At 38.1% G+C, this 20,686-nt stretch overlaps 1 protein-coding gene across 16 annotated transcripts in view; it reads left to right on the forward strand.

The window, feature by feature from the left end:
• The window catches only part of ROBO2 (roundabout guidance receptor 2), a 1,574,925-nt gene that overhangs the window by 1,012,475 nt on the left and 541,764 nt on the right, over positions 1–20,686 (forward strand). For all 16 annotated transcript variants that reach the window (XM_030580139.1, XM_030580131.1, XM_030580217.1 and 13 more), the window contains one exon: positions 16,477–16,803. In XM_030580139.1, coding sequence (XP_030435999.1) covers positions 16,477–16,803 — 327 coding nt within the window. The remainder of the gene's footprint in view (positions 1–16,476; positions 16,804–20,686) is intronic.

Here is a 20,686-nt window from a genome sequence, read left to right on the forward strand (position 1 = left end):
AGAGGACATCAATCCCAAGGTACTAGTAATAAGCCCCCTTTTCACAGTTTTAATAAGGTACTGTATATACTGTACTGTATGTAGTTGAGTAACATTTTGTTTTATGGCCACAATGTAGTTGTGACATTAATGATGAGAGGCAGATTCTTCCTTGAGGGCGGAAAACAAGACAGATTTGTGTGTGTGCATGAGCACTCTGTTGGAGAGAGTTATATTTATTGCACCTGAAATGTCTGATGTTGGACTGGTTTATCCTAAAATCTGGAGAGCCTGGCTGACAACAGCCCTGTTGACTTTTAAATAGTTCTTTCATCTCAACAGTGTTCTAGAGGGTGAATGCTTGCTTTGAGCCTAAGATACAGCACAAAAAGATAACTTTGTGTTCTTTAGATGGAAAAAAAAAAAAGCCCGAAAAACACTTTTAAAATGAGAAATCCACACCACACTTTGATATGATTATGATTGTTTTCTAGCCACTGTCTTCCAGTAGTACTGAATACAAGGTGATGAAAAGAAGAGCATTCTTAGTAAAGGCACAAATCAATTTCTTTTTTTCCCCACTCCACACAAGTGTGATGCAGTAAGGTGGTGCCAAGCTATTTGCATATAATGCGGATGCTGGCACACAAGGGCTGCATGTCAGTGTGAGAGTGGTATGAACCCTTTAACATGTCTGTCCTTTAAAAAAATATATATATATTTGACCTGTTGTCCAATTAAGCATGTAAATGGACCAGAACAAACTGTAACTATAATTCTAAATGACCTTTCTTGCATCTGAATTTCTTTAGAAAATGAATCATAAATAGATTTGAAAATGTCTTGTGTTTTACTGACAGAAGCAAGTAAGGCCACAGATCTTTACAAACGCATCAAACAGATTAATGTATGAAATAACCTTCTGTTTTGTCATTGAAGTGTGGAAGCTCTGAGGTATTTTCTTAATTACAAAATAGTTTTGCAAAAGAGAAAACTATTGTATTCCATTTGAGTTTATTTCGTCTGAACATAAGTGATCCAGGCATGTGTACAGGTGTGTATAGTCCCATATGTGTGTGTTTATATTTTTATAAAGCCCTCACATTATCTGTTTTACAAATGTACAATATTGACAGATAAAAAAGGAACCTTATAACATAGCATCCGTTTCCTGAACCTGCTGTAATTTTTAGCTCTAGACAAAGAAAAACACCCAATATTCAGGAGCAGTAATGTGACCCACCTTCCTTTTGATCCAGTTGCATGAAACATATGTAAGTGTTGGAAGGTTAAAATATTTTTTTCTTTATTACGGCCCAGACAGCATGCATTACGCTTATTGAAAATATTAATGATAAGTCAATTAATGTTTATGGCCAGAGATGGTACCATCTGCTTCCTCTGTAATATTCCTTTCACTTCTTGTCCTACTACTTTTACATCTCATTCACAAATTTATGGCTATGGCAGTAAACAATGTGAGAACTGCCTGTATGTGTGTGGGAGAGAGAGCAAGAGACCTCCTTGGATAGTAGCCTGTCTTATTCTTGTGCCCTTGTGCATGCTGCTCACAGTGGAACAAAATAGGTTAAATAATTTGCATATCTGGAAGAAGTAAAGCATTTAAAGTAAGCATTGTCATAGCTATACACTCAACCATTCTATGACTCTTGCTTGTGGTGGTTTACTGGGAGTGTGCAATGCAATAATGGAATCAACAGACACCCTAAGCCAATAAAGTTATTTAGACAGAAACATTGACCTAGACCATAAATTAAAAGTACACTTCTTAGAACAGTACTTTTTGTTAATGCATCAAAGCTAAAATAATGCTGGGACAAGATACTGAATCATGCCTGTCCTTTGAAAGGCAGAATTCTTCTCACTACACGTATGCCACTTCATTGACTGCAGTGGCTTTACATGCATATGTTGGAGAACAGAACTGGGCCCAGTACATTCATAGAAGCTCAAGAGAAGCACTGGACTGGTGCCTTCAAGCTGAATTATTACAAGCGACATCTCTGATGTCTGCCGGCCTTGACTATAAATAAACGAATAGCAGGAGAGTTGAGGAAAAATCAGTCAGTACTGTCAAAACGAGTGCCAAGAGTTGGCACAGTGACTCAGAATGTTTGTCCTCTGCTCCATCATCAGGCCCAAGGGCATTCCATTTAATTCTGGCTGCACAAGATGGCTTTGGAGAATTTCAATTTACAGTTTAACAGGACATATAACTGGATTACTACTGGGGAGGGGAGACAGGATTCACCTTGTAAATGGAAGTGAGAGAGAGGTTATCTTTGTTTTGGGCGGGATAAAGAAATCATCATCTTAGCCAGGGACATACCGCTAGTTACTATTTGGTAATTGTGGCAAGATTGACCAATTTTGTTAATTAAACTATGTGAAGTGTTTGTGAAACAAGCTGAAATGATGTGCATAAAAGGATTCTGGGGGGTGGGGAAAATCTTCAGAAGTGCCTTATGTTTTTTCAGTATCCCACTTCAGAGTGGGGTTCCATGAGCAGTGAGAGTATGTGAAAGAGAGAATCTCAAACACATCTGCACTTTCAGCTGGAAGTTGTAAATTCAAGCTCAGTCAGACATATCCATGCTAGTAGCTCTTATTGAGCTTGTGTGCTAAAAATAGTGTAGCCTTGGCAGCATTAGCAGCAGAAGGGACTAGCCACTCCAAGTACCTACCCATCCAAATCACTAGGCATGTACTGAAGGGCAGCTAGTGCAGGTATGTCTCCTCAAGCTGGAATTTATACCTTACAGAATGAAGTGTAGCCATATGCTCAAGTGAGCTGATCTGTACTCCAGGTGCACCAGGAACAGTTAGATATGGGGAAATTGGAGAACAGGTTCAACAAACATAACACATAGTAGGTGACTGTTCTTTCTTGATATGAAATTTTACTTTGATTTAAGAGCAACTCAATGGGTTGCCAAGTTACATGCTACAAAGAGCAAACTCAAAAGAAACTAACATTACCTCACATTTAGAATTCATAGCCTTAATAACTGAATATAATCAGTGTAAATAGCAGGGATGTACACATATCAGGAAGCTCATGCTGGCAGAATGGTTATGCCATCCTTGGAAGATTCAGAGGATGCTGTCCCTTCCATGTCGGCATGAAGAGGCAGAGAGAGTAGGACCATGGTTCCTTTGAGTCCTGTCCTGGGAGGGAGCAGACACTACTGTCAGCGTGCATTTGTAGTGATCCTTGTGCAAGTGCGGTGAGGGGAAGAAAGCAACTTGTGCCCTTCTCTTGCAGAGCTGTCCAGAGGCCAGACACAATCTGACTTTTAAAGGGAGCATGAAGACTAATGCGTTAGAGCAAAATATGCATGCAGTGAGAGATGTGATCAAAGCAGGAGCTGAACTGTGCAAAAGCTTGAAAATGAGGGTGAAGACTTTGTATATGATGTGAAAGAAACAGCATATTGTGGGAATCTAGGCATTTTATATAAACTTGATTATTTTTTTATTTTCTTGCTGGGGGGTGGGGAAAAGTTTTAAGGTAACTCTCCTCTCTCCTCTCTCAATATGAAACTTTCAAAGGCAAGCTGTTTGACTTACAGGCCAGTTACTAAAAATAAACACTTCTGTAAGTTGTCTTGTTTGTAAGAAGAATGAAGACAGCAAAGATAAGGAGGTGTTAGTACCGTTATATAAGGCACTGGTGAGACCTCACCTGGAATACTGTGTGCGGTTCTGGTCTCCCATGTTTAAGAAGGATGAATTCAAACTGGAACAGGTTCAGAGATGGGCTACTACGATGATCCGAGGAATGGAAAACTTGTCATATGAAAGAAGACTCAGAGAGCTTGGCTTGTTTAATCTAGCCAAAAGAAGGCTGAGGGAGGGATATGCTTGTTCTTTATAAATATATCAGAGAGATTAATATTAGGGAGGGAGAGAAATTATTTAAGCTTAGTACCAATGTAGACACAAGAACGAATGGGTATAAACTGGACACTAGGAAGTTTAGACTTGAAATTAGATGAAGGTTTCTAACCATTAGAGGAGTGAAGTTCTGGAACAGCCTTCCAAGGCGAGTAGTGGGGGCAAAAGATATATCTGGCTTTAAGACTAAGCTTGATAAGTTTATGGAAGGGATGGTATGATGGGATAGCTTAATTTTGGCAATTGATCTTTGATTACCAGCAGATAAGTATGCCCAGTGGTCGGTGATGGGATGTTGGATGGGATGGGATCTGAGTTACTGCAGAGAATTCTTTCCTGAGTGCTGGCTGGTGAGTCTTGCCCACATGCTCAGGGTTTAGCTGATCACCATATTTGGGGTCAGGAAGGAATTTTCCTCCAGGGCAGATTGGCAGAGGCCCTGGAGGTTTTTCACCTTCCTCTGCAGCGTGGGGCATGGGTCACTTGCTGGTGGATTCTCTGCAGCTTGAGGTCTTCAAACCACAATTTGAAGACTTCAATAACTCGGACATAGGTTAGAGGTTTGTTATAGAAGTGGATGGGTAGGGTTCTGTGGCCTGCTTTGTGCAGGAGGTCATACTAGATAATCACATTGGTCCCTTCTGACCATAAAGTCTATGAGTCTATGTATGCATAATATGTTCAAGTTTATTTTTCATTTTTATGATGGATGAACATTGTCTGGCTGGCTGTTGCAAGGGTCTTTTCAGTCAGTTATTTTTATAGTTTTTTGTTTTTTTTTTTTTTGGCTCACACTTTCCTTAAACTGGTGACATATTATCTTAAAACCTTTTCACCCAGACAAGGCCGTGAAAACTTCCTCAAAAGTAGTTTCATTTTAGGTATTTTTGGATTTTTTTAGGGAGAGGGAGAAGGTCACAAGCTTACTCTCTTGTGTTATATAAAACATTGCTTTTTTCCCCAAATTATTGGCTTAATCAGGACTTTTCCATGTTGGCATTAACTAAGGCTGACCAAGTTGCCTGGGTTCAAGGTAGGCCTTGCACCTGATTTGATTGAAATCCTTAAAGGGAGGCACTGCAAGGTGAAGTAAGCAAAGATCATAAACCATAAACATCAAGGATAAGAATGAGAAGCTTCACCTTCAGGTCAAAAAGTCACCTGAAGGAAGACTGATGTTCCTGGAACCATACATCCGGTCAACTTGGGGAGAGAAAGTCAAGACATCAAGAAACAGGCTACCTGCATCAGACAAGCCTTTGAGCTGCATCAGAGGGAAGCTTGCTAGCAAGAAGTGCTGTGCAACTAATATCAATATTTGGCTTCTTGACTGCAGTTCCAGCTACTAAGCTGTAAGAGTCCAGTAGACTGTGGATGCTAAATAGTTTGTGAACCCCATTATCTTAAGTGTCTTATTTTTCCTGGTTTCTATTTCTGTGTTTTGTCTCTGTCTTTTCATCCTATCATTTTAGCATGTGAAACTGTGATCATGGGGATGCATGTTTGTATGAGCACCCATAAAGTCCGCACAGGGCAAGTACTTGAAGTTTTCCAGATTTAAGCAGTCCTTAATGCAGTCTTGTAAAGATGCTCATTAAAACATGTTGTATGTTGGAAAGTCCTAAGAAACTTCAATTGTCATGTGCAAAATTTGGTATACAAGAATGATTAAACTTCTGCTTGTCAAAATATTCTATAAAAATCTGTATTATAACGTCTCTGTTAGGGAGGGGGAGAAAAGGGTTAACTACCATTCAAGAATTCAAATCAGAGAAGGAAGCTTTGTAATTGGCTCTGAGGTTGTGGTCCAGATTTTACATGATTTGTTTTTGGTATCAAAATACTTATCCAGCTGGGATTTATAGTGAATCTAGTTGGAGTTTACAACCAAACAGATAACCACCTCCTTAGATCCTTTCTTGAAATTTATAAGAATGAATTTGTTGTATGAATCTAATTATTTAACTAATTTGGTTATTTAATTCCAATCCAGTATTGAGACTAACTTGTTGATTGATTTAACCTTGATTTGATAGTTGTTCTTTATTCTTTGTTTCATACTGTTAACCAAAAATTAGCTTTGATAATATGATACTTGATTTTATTTTTGTTTAATAGTTTTAATAAAATGTAAAACTAATACTAAGTCCTGTTTCTTTCAATAAATGGTGTGGGTCCAGGACCTGGGTGAGTATCAGCAAGTTATCCTAAAAGCCTGACCAGCTCTCCCTAATTAGACTTGGTCTCAAGTGATCTGCAAGGAGATGTGAAGGAGGTCCTTCTATTGTCTGATAAGAAACCATTGTTATCATCCCAATACTGGGATGATATGTTAGTTCTATAGCAAAGGATGGACTGGGAAATCTTGAAAAGATTTCTGTTTTCCTCTCATCCTTGATCGGAAAAAGATCAGAAAGGAAACAGGCTGAGAGGAGTTAGGAATATACTTAACTTTGCTAAATTTTAGAAATGGCTTTGAGAGAATCTCTTGGGATGAGCTGCTTTGCTTCAGTTGCGCTGGATGAAAAGTGTGAGGAAAATACCCATTGTCTTTGTGGAACTCTTGTTACCTGCTTTTTTTTTTTCAGATAAGAAGTTCTCCTCCTGTCCCTCCCAAATTCATACTAACTTTCATAGCTCAAAATGTTTTCCCCACTATATTTTCATGCCTGAAGTGAATTTATCATGTCATATTGTGGGGACACAGTGGAACACTCAAGGAACTCAAACCTGAAAATTAATCTCTGTTATTTTAAACTCAAAAGTAAAAGTCTATTGATAGAAAAGTTTTACCAACTAAATAAATGAGTTATGAAATTAGGTGAATAAGGATAAGTGTCTATAAGTGTCTGATAAGTGTCTGTGATCTTCTTTTGATGAACCAAGTACATAGTGTATGATAAATTTCTACACCATTCCCCAAACCAGACTACCTTACAATGATAACATAACAATTAGTTGTCAAGAGAAAACATAGATCTGAGGTAACTTTTGAGGGTAAGAAATGAGAAAACAAAAGAGATCCCTATCGTTTGAATTAATCTTGTGATATTCTGTTCAACCAAACAAAATTGATTCAATTTTTCTGGGCAATACAGACCTGTATTAATAATAATATTTTTCATCTCCAAGGACATGACTGATTTATAGATAATCATACACTGTGGGCTATTTACACCGCTTTGCAGAGGTAGTGAAATTTGCACTGACTGCTGATAAGCATTGGCATGTGTAAGAAGAACATGTAGCCACAGTGGTGGAAATGTAGCAAACTTTAAAGAGTAAGGCTTCTCTGCAAAAGTGTTTTAGAAAAGAGCCATTATACAACAGATTGGCTGCTTATATTACAACTGACAAATTATTCTTCTCACACATACAATGAAGAGCAGGTTTTTGTGTTTGCTAAGTATTTTTTCCCATTAAAATTGGTTATATCACACTAAGAAGTCTAAATTGTGTATAACAGAATCTTAATAAAATTGCTCTTTCTATGATATTTGGTTAAATATTTTAAGAGCAGATATTGATTTTTCTCTCCTGGAGATTTTTGAAGGACTGTTTTAACTTTTTTCCTCAGTCCTAAGGAAACTTCCAGTGTAGGAAAAGTGGCATGTCTTGTAGAAACAGTTTTCTGCGGAAGGTAGGGTGTGCTGCTTAATGGATTAATTTTGCAGTGGGAAAAGCTTTCATAGACTTTGACACAGCTGACACAGCTCACTCTCAGTGCCCTTCCATAGAAACATATTAGAGTCCTTTCATTTCTGCCAAGATTTGCAAAAAATTGCAAACTATAGAGCTTACAGATGTAATCTTCACTGTGACACGTTGTGTAGAGGAATGCATCTAGGAGAATTAGGTAGCCTGATGCCACTGTATCAGCTCACACTCCAGTTGCATTTTCTCATTATCTTGAATTTTCACGCTATCTTTTGTTCCAACTAGCATGTAACTGACTGGATCTCTATTTGAGATCTCTGCTTTCTTTCAGCCAATTCTCTGGTTAAGAGGGTAGTGAAAGCAACATATTTATTCATTATATCTAGGAGATGTGGATAATAAGTGTGGCTCATAAGTACTTTCTAAGTGGAATAAACAGCATAGACATTTGAAAGTAGGATAGTGAACAATAACCGTGTGACTGTCTTCCAATAAGCTTATCTAAGGAGGCCTTTATTATAATTTGTATCTACAAATGTTTTTTCACACTAACGCTGATCACAAATAGGTGGCTAGTGTACAAAGAGGTGACAAAATCAGAAAGGAAAAAGAGTGGCCTCTTTAAGAATTAACATAATCTCAATAACGGTGAATGGTCTGGTGATTTGAGAAATAAAAATTGGCTATGAATTTAGCCTGCTTATATTACTGCTGACTTTGGGAAGTGACTACCATCAAGTAGCAAGTTTAATATATCAAATCAACTTTTGTCTGAAAGTGATAAAATCAAAACTGGAGCAGCATGAAGTGTGTGGCGGGGGGAAGCAGTTTATTTCTTACACTGTAAGAGATGATGATTTTTTCGCCTTAGACTCAGCATAGTGGTAGTGAGATATAAGGCAAATTTATAAGTCTTCCTCTGGACTATATACATTTATTGTTTAGTGTGAGATAAGTGTAGCTACTTAGTTCATTTATAAAGTTCAATAAAAGCACCTTACACTTAATTTTGCAGGAATGAGTCATATATGAGGGGAGTTTATTTACTTTTCTATTTCTTTTTTTTATGGGAAATCTGTTGCTTTCATACACATGGGCAAATTATTTTGGTTTCATTGAAAGTCTTACAAAACAATAATAAGTAGAAACCAGCATAGTAGATTAGCTAGAAATGTTTTCTAGAAGACACGTATGTATATCTGTGCACCTCTACAGCAAAGCTCATACAAAACACATTTGCCTTGATTCATCCAAGGGTTAGTTTTCCTTATTTGTTTTTCTTTGTCCTATTAATATTGAGGTGTCCTTCTATAGGATACTATATTGATACATGTAACTACCATTTCAGCTCATGATCATATCCGTTACCCCTTGCTTGAGTGGATTTGCGGTTATTACTTTCATGTGCCTTGTGGTAGCACTTACTGGAACATTCTATCTCCTACCGTTGAGCAAGCTCTTGTTAGTTCCTAAGATTTAAAGGTAACCTTTGATCTATGTGAAGGGTTATGGCCTGCTTAACCACACTTATGCTAACTTATGCTTCAGTTATGTCTTACAGGATACTGTAGGTTTCTTGTGTTACAGCTGAATATAATGAAGGCAGATAAATATAGGAAGGCGACACAGTGAATATGATAAACCCAAGCATACAGGCTACATAGTAGGCTATTCTGTAGGTACAGGTTGAAGGATGAGTGTCTTCAGCCACTTGAAAAGTGCACCAATAGTCTACTAATGCATATTCTGGAGTGACTTACTGCTGTGGGAGTATGGCTTATTCATTTTACATGTAAATGTTTTTTAACTTGTAAAAATACAGTTTTATGGGGATTTAGGTAAATTGCCTTACATTATGGAAACAAGGTCCTATAATCAGGGCCAGCTCCAGCTTTTCTGCTGCCCCAAGCAGCAAAAAAAAAAAAAAAAAAAAAAGAGCCGACTGGTGGCACTTTGGTGGCAGTCTAATCACACTGCTTCATTCTTCGGCAGGGGCAATTCTGTGGCGGGTCCTGCACTACCTCTCTTCCTCTTCGGCAGCACTTTGGCGACAGCTCAAAGAGGAAGAGAGGGACTGAGGGACCTGGAGGTGCCACCCCAATACCAGATGGAGTGCTGCCCCTTTGTATTGGCCGCCCCAAGCATCTGCTTCCTTCGCTGGTGCCTGGAGCAGGCCCTGCGTATAATAGTAATGAGAAAACAATAGGAAAGAGATTGCAAATAAATTTGTACTACTGCTTTGACTCTGTTTGATTGATTGATTTATTTCTTTTTACCTTTTTTTAGATTAGGACGTGTATTACACCCACTCCCATTTGTATCAAGGTATAAAAGTAAGAGCCACTATTTGCAGACATGTGGTTGTGGGAGTGCACATCTGGCAGCCAAGGACAGGATTTTGCTCTTTGAGATAGAGCCTGTCCTGTGGCAGCTTGACATCACCTCCAGCACAAGGCTGTACTTAACTGAGGGGCTGTTGTAGTCCTTGGAGTTAACTGAAGTTATTAGTAACCATAGAAGAAGTTACTAACACAAATGGATGTGAATTGATTAATCATACCGTTATTGCAAGAACAACAGTGTTTTCCAATAGTCATCTTTTAACGAGTCAACATTTAGCGATAGCAGACTATGGAATCTGTACAGTGAAGCTCAGTGGTGCACTATCTCAGATATCACATCGTGATAACTGATGAATGTTGACTATTTTTTTAAACGAAGACCACTGTATTCACAAGTAGATATGTGACGGTGAGGGATCTATCTGGCCTTCTCTGTGTCTCTCCCCTCTCTTCCTGCCCGCAGCAGACATCAATACCCTGACACCCTCCTTGCCTAGGAAAAGCCCATTCAGTTTTGGCTACCAACAAGACTTAGTCCTCCAGGGGCCTGGAAAGGCCAGGAAAAGATATTAACCAATCAGGAGCCAGCAGACAAGTTAAGAAGGCTCATCTGCTTTGTCCCAAGGAGGGCGGGGTGCTGGGTGAAGCTCTGCATTCTAGGTCTAGGTCAGACCTTAGACTTAGTCCATTCCATGCTTTGCTGCAAATTGGGCTACCCACATTTGCCATTCTTGCCTGTCAACTGCTGTTCTCTCCAAATATTGCCATTTCATGTTGAGGTGCTTGATGTTGTTCAGAACTGTTTGTTTCCATGATATTTGCAGTCGTCTTCTCTCTCTTCTTGCATTTTCTGGCTTCCATTCAAGGATGGTATTTGGTAAGTGGTTGTTTTTTTCCCCCCATTCTCAGCTCATGTTCCAGACACTCATGTCTTCTTTTGTAGATTATTTGTGAAAGGGTACCTTGTCCAGTAATTTTTCTGGCTTCTTCATTCATCTTCCTATCTCTATATATTATTCCCAATATTCTTCTCAGACATTTGTCATTGAATGTATCCATCTTTTGAGTATCTTTCATGATAAGTTGCCATGTCTCACTGCCATATGTTGTGATGGCGATAACAATTGCTTTGTACACATTCAGTTTTATCGTGAGGGAGATATTTTTGAGTTGCCAGATGTTTTCGAGTCTTCCAAATGTAGCATTTGTGTTCCTGATTCTTCTTCTTATTTCTTGGGAACTAGTACCATGTTGGCTGACAGTGCTTCCAAGATACGTAAAATTCACCAACTTCTCCAGTTTCTCCTATTCAATTTTTATTTCTGTCCCTATAGTCCCCATTAACATGACTTTACATTTCTTTTCACTGTAGCTCAAACCTGTCTTTGTTACCAGTGTTTAAATGTCATTACCAAGTGGTTACGTTTTGAGTTTGTAAGTTCAAAGGTAAATTAGGAGTTTAACTTTAATAAACTATTAAACCTCGGTGAACCAGTTGTCTTGCTATGAGTTGGCTGCCACAGTAACCAATAGTGGCATTCTTTAAAAGCTGAAATGTAAAAATAAATCCCTTATAGCTGTGGTCCATAGCCGGTTAGATGTTAGAAAGATTATAAATATTCTTTCCTTATGTTAGGAGTTTCTCCTATTATCTGTTTCCTTTAACTCAATGCTATCTCTTAGATTGAAAGTGTGTGCTTTAAAAAAGCTTAGCAAACTTAATATTTTGCACTTATTTCACCAAACAACTGGAGAAAAATGCAGATATTTTTAATTTATTAATTTAAAGTGGCACATTACTATGTAGTAAAAGTGAAGTGAATTAATACTATTTTATTAGTGGTCCCTTGCTGTCCGTCTTATTTTCCAAAGTGATTCCTTTGTTAGAAGAATGTTAGTTGGCACTAGTGATAGTTGTCCAGGGAGGAGTGACAGTCTTGAAAACTCATTTAAATCAATAATGAAAAGTGAGGGACAGATCCTCAGCTGCTGTAAATTGTAAAACCTCCATTGAATTCAACTGAGCTATAGCAATTTAGGATCTCTCCCAAATAAGTATTTTGTGAAAGAACCTGAATTGTTCCCAGGAGATTACTTTTGAGATGTCAGTGGTAGGTCTCCTGCACATATTGCCCACAGTGCCTGCGCTAGCACATTATAGAAGTTCTTTGAAAGGTAACACTGTGCCCCATGGTACTCTAATATAAATTGTTGTAGCTCTATTGGCTTCAGTGTGCTCTGGTGCAAAAATGCAATGGTGACCTCAGCAACATGTTGGAGCTGGAAGCAACTGCTTAGTGGAATTTTGGACTATGTTATCAACATTGTGGTAGGTGATTTGAAGGTGGCAAGGAACAGTGGAGACTTTTCTCTCAACTTCTAGTTTTCATACTTTCAAAGTTTTTTGATGTGCAGGTTGATCCTGATGCAACCGTAAACAAAAACTCTGCATAGTGGTAGTTATGTTCATTTAGTAAAGAAATGTTGCATCAGATATCTAATATTGCATCATGGTGCTTATGGTCCAAGGGCATTATTGTTCCTTAATTCAAATTGTTGTTGTTTACTTTCTTCAGAGTTTTTATGTGATGTTAATAACTTTTGAATTAGGTACAGTAGACAACTTGTTACACATCCCACCCCAAGGGTGACAACAAAGCATTAGCCTAGGGTAGCAAGACACTGGCCTAGGGCCAAGAGCAGCTCTCAAGTTGTTTTTCTTCTTTCAGTTAATGGATTTGGAAGTGCTGTTTCTGCAATTTAATGTTGTGTTTTTCTAGTGGGCACAGCTCCTGAGTGCTTGGTTTGTCATGTTCACTTACTAGTATGCTCCTGTGCAGTTTATTACAGGTTTCTAAGATCATAATATATACCATGATCACATGCCTAAATACTCAAACACAAGAGGCAGCTGGCATCTGTACTCATTCCAAACGGAAGCCCGAGTTCTTATTTCTCTGGGCCTCGCTGTTCTCTATCAGCCTGCTCCATGGAGCAGAGCTGTGCTGGGTTCTGGACCTCCTGTCAGCGAGGAGTCAGATACACAAATCAATGAGAATTTATCCTTAATTTGTCACTTCTAAGAAGGGTCTTGGCTGATTCTAAGTTCCTCGGGTCTTCTGGGAAATTTTCCTATTGGCCAGACCGATCCAGTGGCTGCACTTCAGTGGAGTGTGACGTGATTTCTCTTTATAGTTTTTGTCAATCCTATTATGATTTTTCAGGAGAAAAATGTTTGTGAGTAATGATCTTTTTAGATTGTATGCTGTTTAGGACGGGGACCATGGCTTCCTCTAGGTTTGAATAGCCCCCAATGTCTGCCACTGCAATATAAATAATAATAATAATGGAAGGTACTGTGACAGCGTTACGAGTGTTTTTAAAATAATACTAGCTCCTTTAAAGTTAGGAAATGAAGAGGTGAAGCTGAAAAGTTATCTGCCATGTTGGTTACCCTCCTGTCTTGCTGAGTTCATAAGGTATATATGAAACTGTAATTCTGAAGCCCCCTAATAAATGATAATATGCCAATGCTAATGCACAACAGATCAGGTTACTGTGTACTGTTTAAATATATATGTAGGGACTTTTTAACTGCCCATTTTTTCACAGCTAAAACTTCCAGGCTTCTTTGGAGTAGCCATCACAGTCCATTGTATAAATTCATATTATAGTGGCTTTCTGCAAAGGTGTGTTTTGACTCAGTAGCATGTAACAGCTAATTTGGAACCGTTGCAGTCCCTCATGACAATGAGTATTTAGGGACTCTTAAATCCAGGGGCAATTTGGCTTTGCACGCATGCATGCAAAGTCTGTGTGGTGGAAATCCTTTGAGGGAAAAACTAATGAAAATGGTGCTATATGTGTAGCGCAGTGCACAAAGTAAACTGCCTTCCTTTCAGTGAAACAACTTGTACTCTTGCATAGATTAGGGACAGAAGTAAAATCTATCATCTTTCTCTCTTCCACTTCCCCCTCAAAAAAGTACCCCAGATAACTCTGTATGCATTAAAGTACTAGTGAAGGCCGTTGCCAGACCTTTTAACATTCATCATTTTATAAACAGCGAGTTAATTTTGCATCAGTGTAGAAGAGGACTGAAGTATCGTGATTGTCTTATTATGACCCTAAGATAGGATTTGAAGTCAGCCTCATGAGGTTAAAGGTTGGAACAAATGCAAGCCCCACTGAAACCAAAGGAAAGGCTGCTAGAGGGGTTGAATCAGGCCTTTAATCCTTTGCTCTGCTTTGCCTCGTGATATTGATAATCCTTTGCAAACATTTGTGTATCAAAACCACCATGTATTTTAGAACTTAGAGCTGGTCATTTTTTTTTTTTTAATTTTCACTAAAAATATTTGTCAACAATTAGAGCTTTTAAAATATTTTGACCTGAGTTGGTTGAAAAAACAATTCATCAAAAATTCAGAAATACCCAAAATATTGACTAGTTATAATGGCAGTATTGGAAGTCCTCAGCGAACATAGAATTAATACTGGGGAAAAAAAGAATTGTTCATTGGTATTTATGAAATATGTTTAAAAAGTTGTATACAAGCCTCTTGCCAATGTTCTTATTCTGTTTTTCAGTGCAGCATACTGATATATATGAAATTCATGCTTTTTATTTTAGTGAATATTTCTAATGCTTTGAATTCCTGTCTTGGCAGATAATAATGATGCTTTCTAATTACAAATTCTCCAGCTAAATTTTAAATGAAATAAGGAACATATGTTCTGGCCATATCATGCTGGTGATATCATTCATAATCTGTTTTTGGCCTTTGAAATGATGAACAGATAATTTTACTGTATTGGTTAAAGGATGTTGTAGCCACTAAAAGAACTCAGATTTGCAGCATTGGTTTAACACATTATTGCTAGGGCAAGCCTCAGTTTAATGATCCAGATGCCAGTAAAACAGAATTCCAAAGGGGGAAAAACTTTGTGATCTGTGAAATGTAACCTTATTTCTCAAAACTTTGGGGGCAAATGAGGCATAGAAGATATGTTCAAATGTATACTGTCTGAAACGTGATGTTAAATCTTTTTCCTAACTACTAATGCACTGCAGAATCCTTAGTTGAAGTTTCAGGTTTAATGGATCTGCTGCTGAAGGTGACATTACATGAGTCTAAGCAGTTCTGTGCAATGACATTAGATTGGCATCTCCATTGCAAGCATTTTTAGCATCTTGAACTAGCTAAAGGTAATTTGTGCTGGTAATTAAGAAGATTGGTTTCATTTTTATGAGAAGGGATTTGGAGAAAAATTAGGGCCCTTTTTCAGAAGAGGACTTGTTTGCCAATGTACTGTAGATTCTAATTGAAATTGTAGGAAAGAAGTATATACCTAATAGCTGGAGCAGGGTACTAGAAGTCAGGACTCATGGGTTCTTGAAACAGCTCTGCCAATTATTTTGTTGGGTATACTCATCTGTAACCTGGTACACATCTCACTTACTAACAGGTGTGATGAGAGGCTCAGCCAACTGATGTTTGAACTTAAAAGGGGTTATACGAATACAGTACACAAGTGACAGATGGAAATGTTTTTGTAGTGTATAGATTTCAGGGATAGCTTTTCTTTTTGCACCACAGCAACCCCTTGGTACAGATTTCAGGGACCAAAAAAAAAGGGTACAATGAGCCACTGAAGTGTCTAAAGGTATATCACTGTCATACAGCATGCTTATGGTAGACACACAAACTATCCTGGGAGAGAGCTTGCCAGCAGGGAGGAGGTCAAGAAGGAAAAAACATCAGAAGAGTTGTAAATTAAGAAAGTAGTAGAGAAAGAACAAGGGAAAGGGACATGGAATCTCATCTCATAGAGAGCAGTGTCAGAAATGTCTTTTTAAGCCGTTTCTTTTTTATTCATATAGATTAATTGGGAATTTCTAAAGCTCATAGCTGAGGGTTTGGTTTTTTTTGTAATGGCAATAAGGGGTATGTATGAGTCAGTACTTTTTGAAAGCCCAAATCATCTAACTATGGCATTAAAAATGAGCAAAGGAAGGGTTAGCTGTCATGTGTTAGCCTTTGTTCTTTCCACACTCTAGTAGTTTGGGTGATAGGGGTACAAGACATAGTCACACATCTGTAGAGACATATTAACCAATAGGTCTTGAGGCCCAGGCACAAAATGCAGTGATTTTGGATGTGCCCATCTGTTGATTCAAGCAGGTGAAAGAGCAAGAGAGCAACAGCTATGAGTGCAGTCTGGGAGGGCATGGGTATCCAAAGGTATGTGTTGTTCAGAAAGATTATTGGACCCATTGGCGAGTGTGTGTTACAGGTCCCCCTGTGTGCCCCATTTGCAGAAGATATGATTCTGTTATAATCTCAAAGCCTTGGCTACAATCTTTACAAAGCCTTGGCTTCAGCTAAAGCAGCTCATGAGTTTTAGGTCTGGAGGTCCCTGCTTCAGTGTTCAGTGTTTCAGCCAAGATGGCTGCCATCACACATGATCAAATGCTTGGAAACCCCAAGCTGTATTAAGAGAGACTAGCAGTAAGACCCCACATATCAAGATGAAAACTTTTTAAAAGAAACCTTCTCCTCCCGTCCTTTGTCTCCAGGATCCCGTCTTCGCCAGGAGGACTTTCCACCGCGGATTGTTGAGCATCCTTCAGATGTGATAGTCTCTAAGGGAGAGCCAACAACTCTGAACTGTAAAGCTGAGGGAAGGCCAACTCCCACTATTGAATGGTACAAGGATGGAGAGCGAGTAGAGACTGACAAAGATGACCCCCGCTCCCACCGTATGCTGTTGCCCAGCGGATCTTTATTTTTCTTACGCATTGTACATGGACGCAGGAGCAAACCTGATGAAGGAAGTTATGTTTGTGTTGCGAGGAACTATCTTGGTGAAGCTGTGAGTCGCAATGCATCTCTGGAAGTAGCATGTAAGTAATCCAAAATATGATCACCACCTTCTAAAATTAATGTAAAACTTTGTAGTTGCTTTGATGTTAACATATAGCCCTCTCATGCTGTACCGAGTTAGCAGATAATAAATGTAGATAAGCTTATCATTTTACCTTTCACTATTACTCTTAGCCAAGCTGTTTTCACATACATCTATTCCATCGCAATGACCGTGCAAAATATACGATTTATACTGAGGTACTATTCTAGCCTATGTATAATCATAATTGACATAAGCATGGAGGAATCCAAGTCTCCCTTTAATAAGTAATCTAATTCTGAAATTATGGGTCAAGTTGGTTATACTGAACCATAACATGAAAAATATAATTTAATATAAGGGTGCACTGTCTCTTTCTCCAATTAGGTCATCTGTTACTTCTGCAGAAGTAGTCAGTTTCCAGTCTGGTGACTCATGTACTGTACTGTTGAAAGCCTCAATCCCTTCAGAGTTCCCTTCTGCCAAAAACTCAGTGCAAGTCTCATTCATTATGTGACCGGCATGTGATAATTGTTAACCATTTCTCAACACATTTAGAACAGTCATATTCCTATTGATTGGCTTTCTGTAACGGTGAAGTCATCACCGATCTTCTAGAGAATTTGAAACTACCGAGACCCTCATGCATGAATGCTCTGCTTCCAAGTGAACAAGCTGAAACAAGGTCATTTTATTTGCATGTTAAAGAAGCTTGTCTTTCACAAAATGTAAAGTTACTATGTGTTAACTGCCTGTAATTAATTATCTGGGTTGAAAAGGAGACGGGAAGGAAAAATAAATTTCAGCATGCAAAATGAAGTCAGCTAATGCTGGCTGTGCATTTTCATATAAATGAATTTTTTAAAAACGGTTAAAAAGCAAAAAACACAATTCTTTTCTTAGACTTAATTTTCACTACAGGGAGGCTGCAAGGCTCTGATTCAGCAATCTTTCCCTACTCAGCAAAGTAGTTAAACATGTGTTTAACTTAAGCCCCATTGACTTCTGTGGTAAGCACATAACTTAAGCACTTAGGGTGAAGAGGGATGAACTTAAGCATATACTTAAATGCCTTGCTGACCAGCCACCCAAGTATTTTGCCTACTTTTTTTTTCTAGGTGGCTAACCTTTTTTAATCTTTCAGTTTCCAAATCCCTCCACTGTCATACAGCCACCCTTGTATGAGGATAAGAGGTACCTTCTCCATGGCTGATATCAGTTATAGTCTTTGAGGAATAAGGGAAGGAGTTCATATCTGAAACTACCAGAAGTAATTGAAGAGTACTGGAAGAACTGCTGGTTCAGTTTCCTTAAAAGAATTTCTCCTGCTTCAACTGACTTTTGTGTGTACAATGCTAAACATTAATTAATCTTGATAGTTTGTCATTATCTTCATACATTACGGAAAGGACATTCCTTTGAACTAATTGTCAGATGATATGGGAGCTAAACAGTAGAGTGGGGTAGGCCAATGCATTATCTTTCATTTCACAAAACCTTGTTTCAAAGCTTTTTCAAATCATACCTGAAAGGTAGTTTATAGTTTTCTTTCAAGTCCTCAGTGAAGACTTGTCCCCATCACAAAAGCATCACGTAGTTTTGCGCAGTTTAGGATTGTAGGCATTTTTGCACTGCAGAGACGGATAGCATGAGAGAGGTTGCAAAGCTTTTTGAAGAAACCAACAGAGTGTGTGTGTGTGTCCAGCTAACGCTATTAGATTATTACTCTTCTGAGAACTTTATTCACATGCATGATTGTTAATATCTCTGAGAGAGATTATGTTGTCTTTATTACAAGTATAAACATGTTTGGCTTCTTTACTTGTAAGTTAGGCTGGTACATGATGTTAAGATTAAAACATCTACTGTCTGGATACAGAGTAGAAAAACTTGTGCAGTTGCACCTTGAGTCATCACATCAAATTGATTGGTTGTTTCAAAATAAAAGTATGCTTTTATTGAATCAAATCTTACTGATCTCTACTACAATGACTGCTGAGAGTCTCTAGTTACGAACTGTTCAGTCTCCTGAGTTACGATTTTAACCACTGCAGCTGGTGGCAGGTCATGCATGAACTAAAAGTCAGATAACAGAAGACTGCAAAAATAATAAGACCAGGTTTCACTGTTTTAGGGAAGGATCACAGAACATGAAATCTGAGAGCTGAAACCATAGCCAAAGATTCGGTAAAGGCATCGTGCACCTGACACCAGATTATCTTACTGTTTTTGTACCTTTGAAGTTTAACTGACTGAATTCTCCAATTAAACTCTTTGGGGATTAAAGGGAACATTCCTGGGCCATTTAAATTAAATGGTGGTTTGTCTTTTCTTGAACTGAAACATGATGGTATGAGGGACTTCATAAAGGATGGTAGAAAAGTTTTTAAACATGTTTGTTCATGATTTAAGGGCAAGTGTTTGCCACACTTACTCACTTTGTGAATAGGATCTATTGATTTCACTGGACTATAGACTCAATAATATACATTCTTATTAACTTTGTGACCTAGACATCTTTTATAGCTTAGGTAGCATTGCTTCTAAAGTTCATCGTTATGTTGGACACCTGACTGGGATGCACCTGATTGGGATTCAGCTCTTACTGGAGACTGCAAAACAACTCAACTCTTCCCAGTTTACTGCAAAAGTTCATGTATTTTCTCATTCAAATGTCTATGTATTTTTTTATGGATCTAAAATAAATTCCCAAATGATTTGTAGGCAACAGCCCCTTTAAGGCTTTACGTCAAGCTTTGTGCATCGTAACTGTTTATAGGATGTTGGAGACTCTCTAAAAGTCAATCTCCGTTAGAGAAATGGCCTGTTGCTGATAACTGTTGTCAACAGTGTGTCCCGTGCACCACTCTATTGCTGAATTAAAAACCGTTTATCTGCTAGGTAGTTGGGACACTACAGCATTGTTAAGAGAAAGCATGATGGGTCACATTCCGCCAGGTCTCACTCATGCTATCTGTAATGGTGTTGAAAACTGTTTAACCTTGCAGTTAAACCTTTTTCAGCACTCGATAAAGAGGAGCTACTGGGGTCCTTTTGCTGACAACCATTGCCATGGATCATTTTTCCAGTGTAGGTGGACCCTAATTGTAGCAAAAGGGAAATGGCTGCTTTTCACAGATCTAAAAATACTTGAATCTCTCTTCTATTTTGGTAATTAATCAATAGTGAATTATTTAAATATCTGTATTAAATTATGTCTCTTTAAAAATGTGAAGCTGAACAGTCCCTTTGAGAAGAGGCTCTTTGTAAATAAACGTTTGTTTTTTTAGTCTCAAATTACTGTTGGGAAACTGCGCATGCTTTTGGTCTGGGCAAAGATCCAAGTGACTGGTTCATTCTTGTCTCCTTTTACTACTGTTTTGTATGGTTACCTACCACACAAACACCGTGATTCTTGAACTTATTCATATTCCTGTGTTAAGTTGAAATCATTAGAACTGCAAGGGGCCATGACTCAAGGAAGCACATAATATTTAAAGTTAAGCACGTGCTTAATCCATTGCTGGATTGGGGCCTGTGGTTGCTGTCTCAGTTTTCCTAAAGAAAACTAAAAAAAAAAAAAAAAAAAGTCTTACTCCTAAAGATTTTCAAAAATATTTTTATTTGAAAGCATAATTCATCATAGATGTGATGCATTTCAATCATTCTTGGATTGATGCTTGGGTTAGTATTATAGTAAGAATTTCTTGCTAACCAGAAAACTAATTCCAACATCACTGATGGATCTGACATTTGTGTGGGAATTATGTTGCTTTTTTTTTTAAAATAGTTAAATAGTTTAAACCAACAGAAAATAGTTGTTTTATTCAAAAGAAAAAATGTGTTTATCTTGGGTTCATATGTTTTAAATACCACAAATA

This window comes from Gopherus evgoodei, chromosome 1 (assembly GCF_007399415.2).
Source record: "Gopherus evgoodei ecotype Sinaloan lineage chromosome 1, rGopEvg1_v1.p, whole genome shotgun sequence".
Lineage (NCBI taxonomy): Eukaryota > Metazoa > Chordata > Testudines > Testudinidae > Gopherus > Gopherus evgoodei.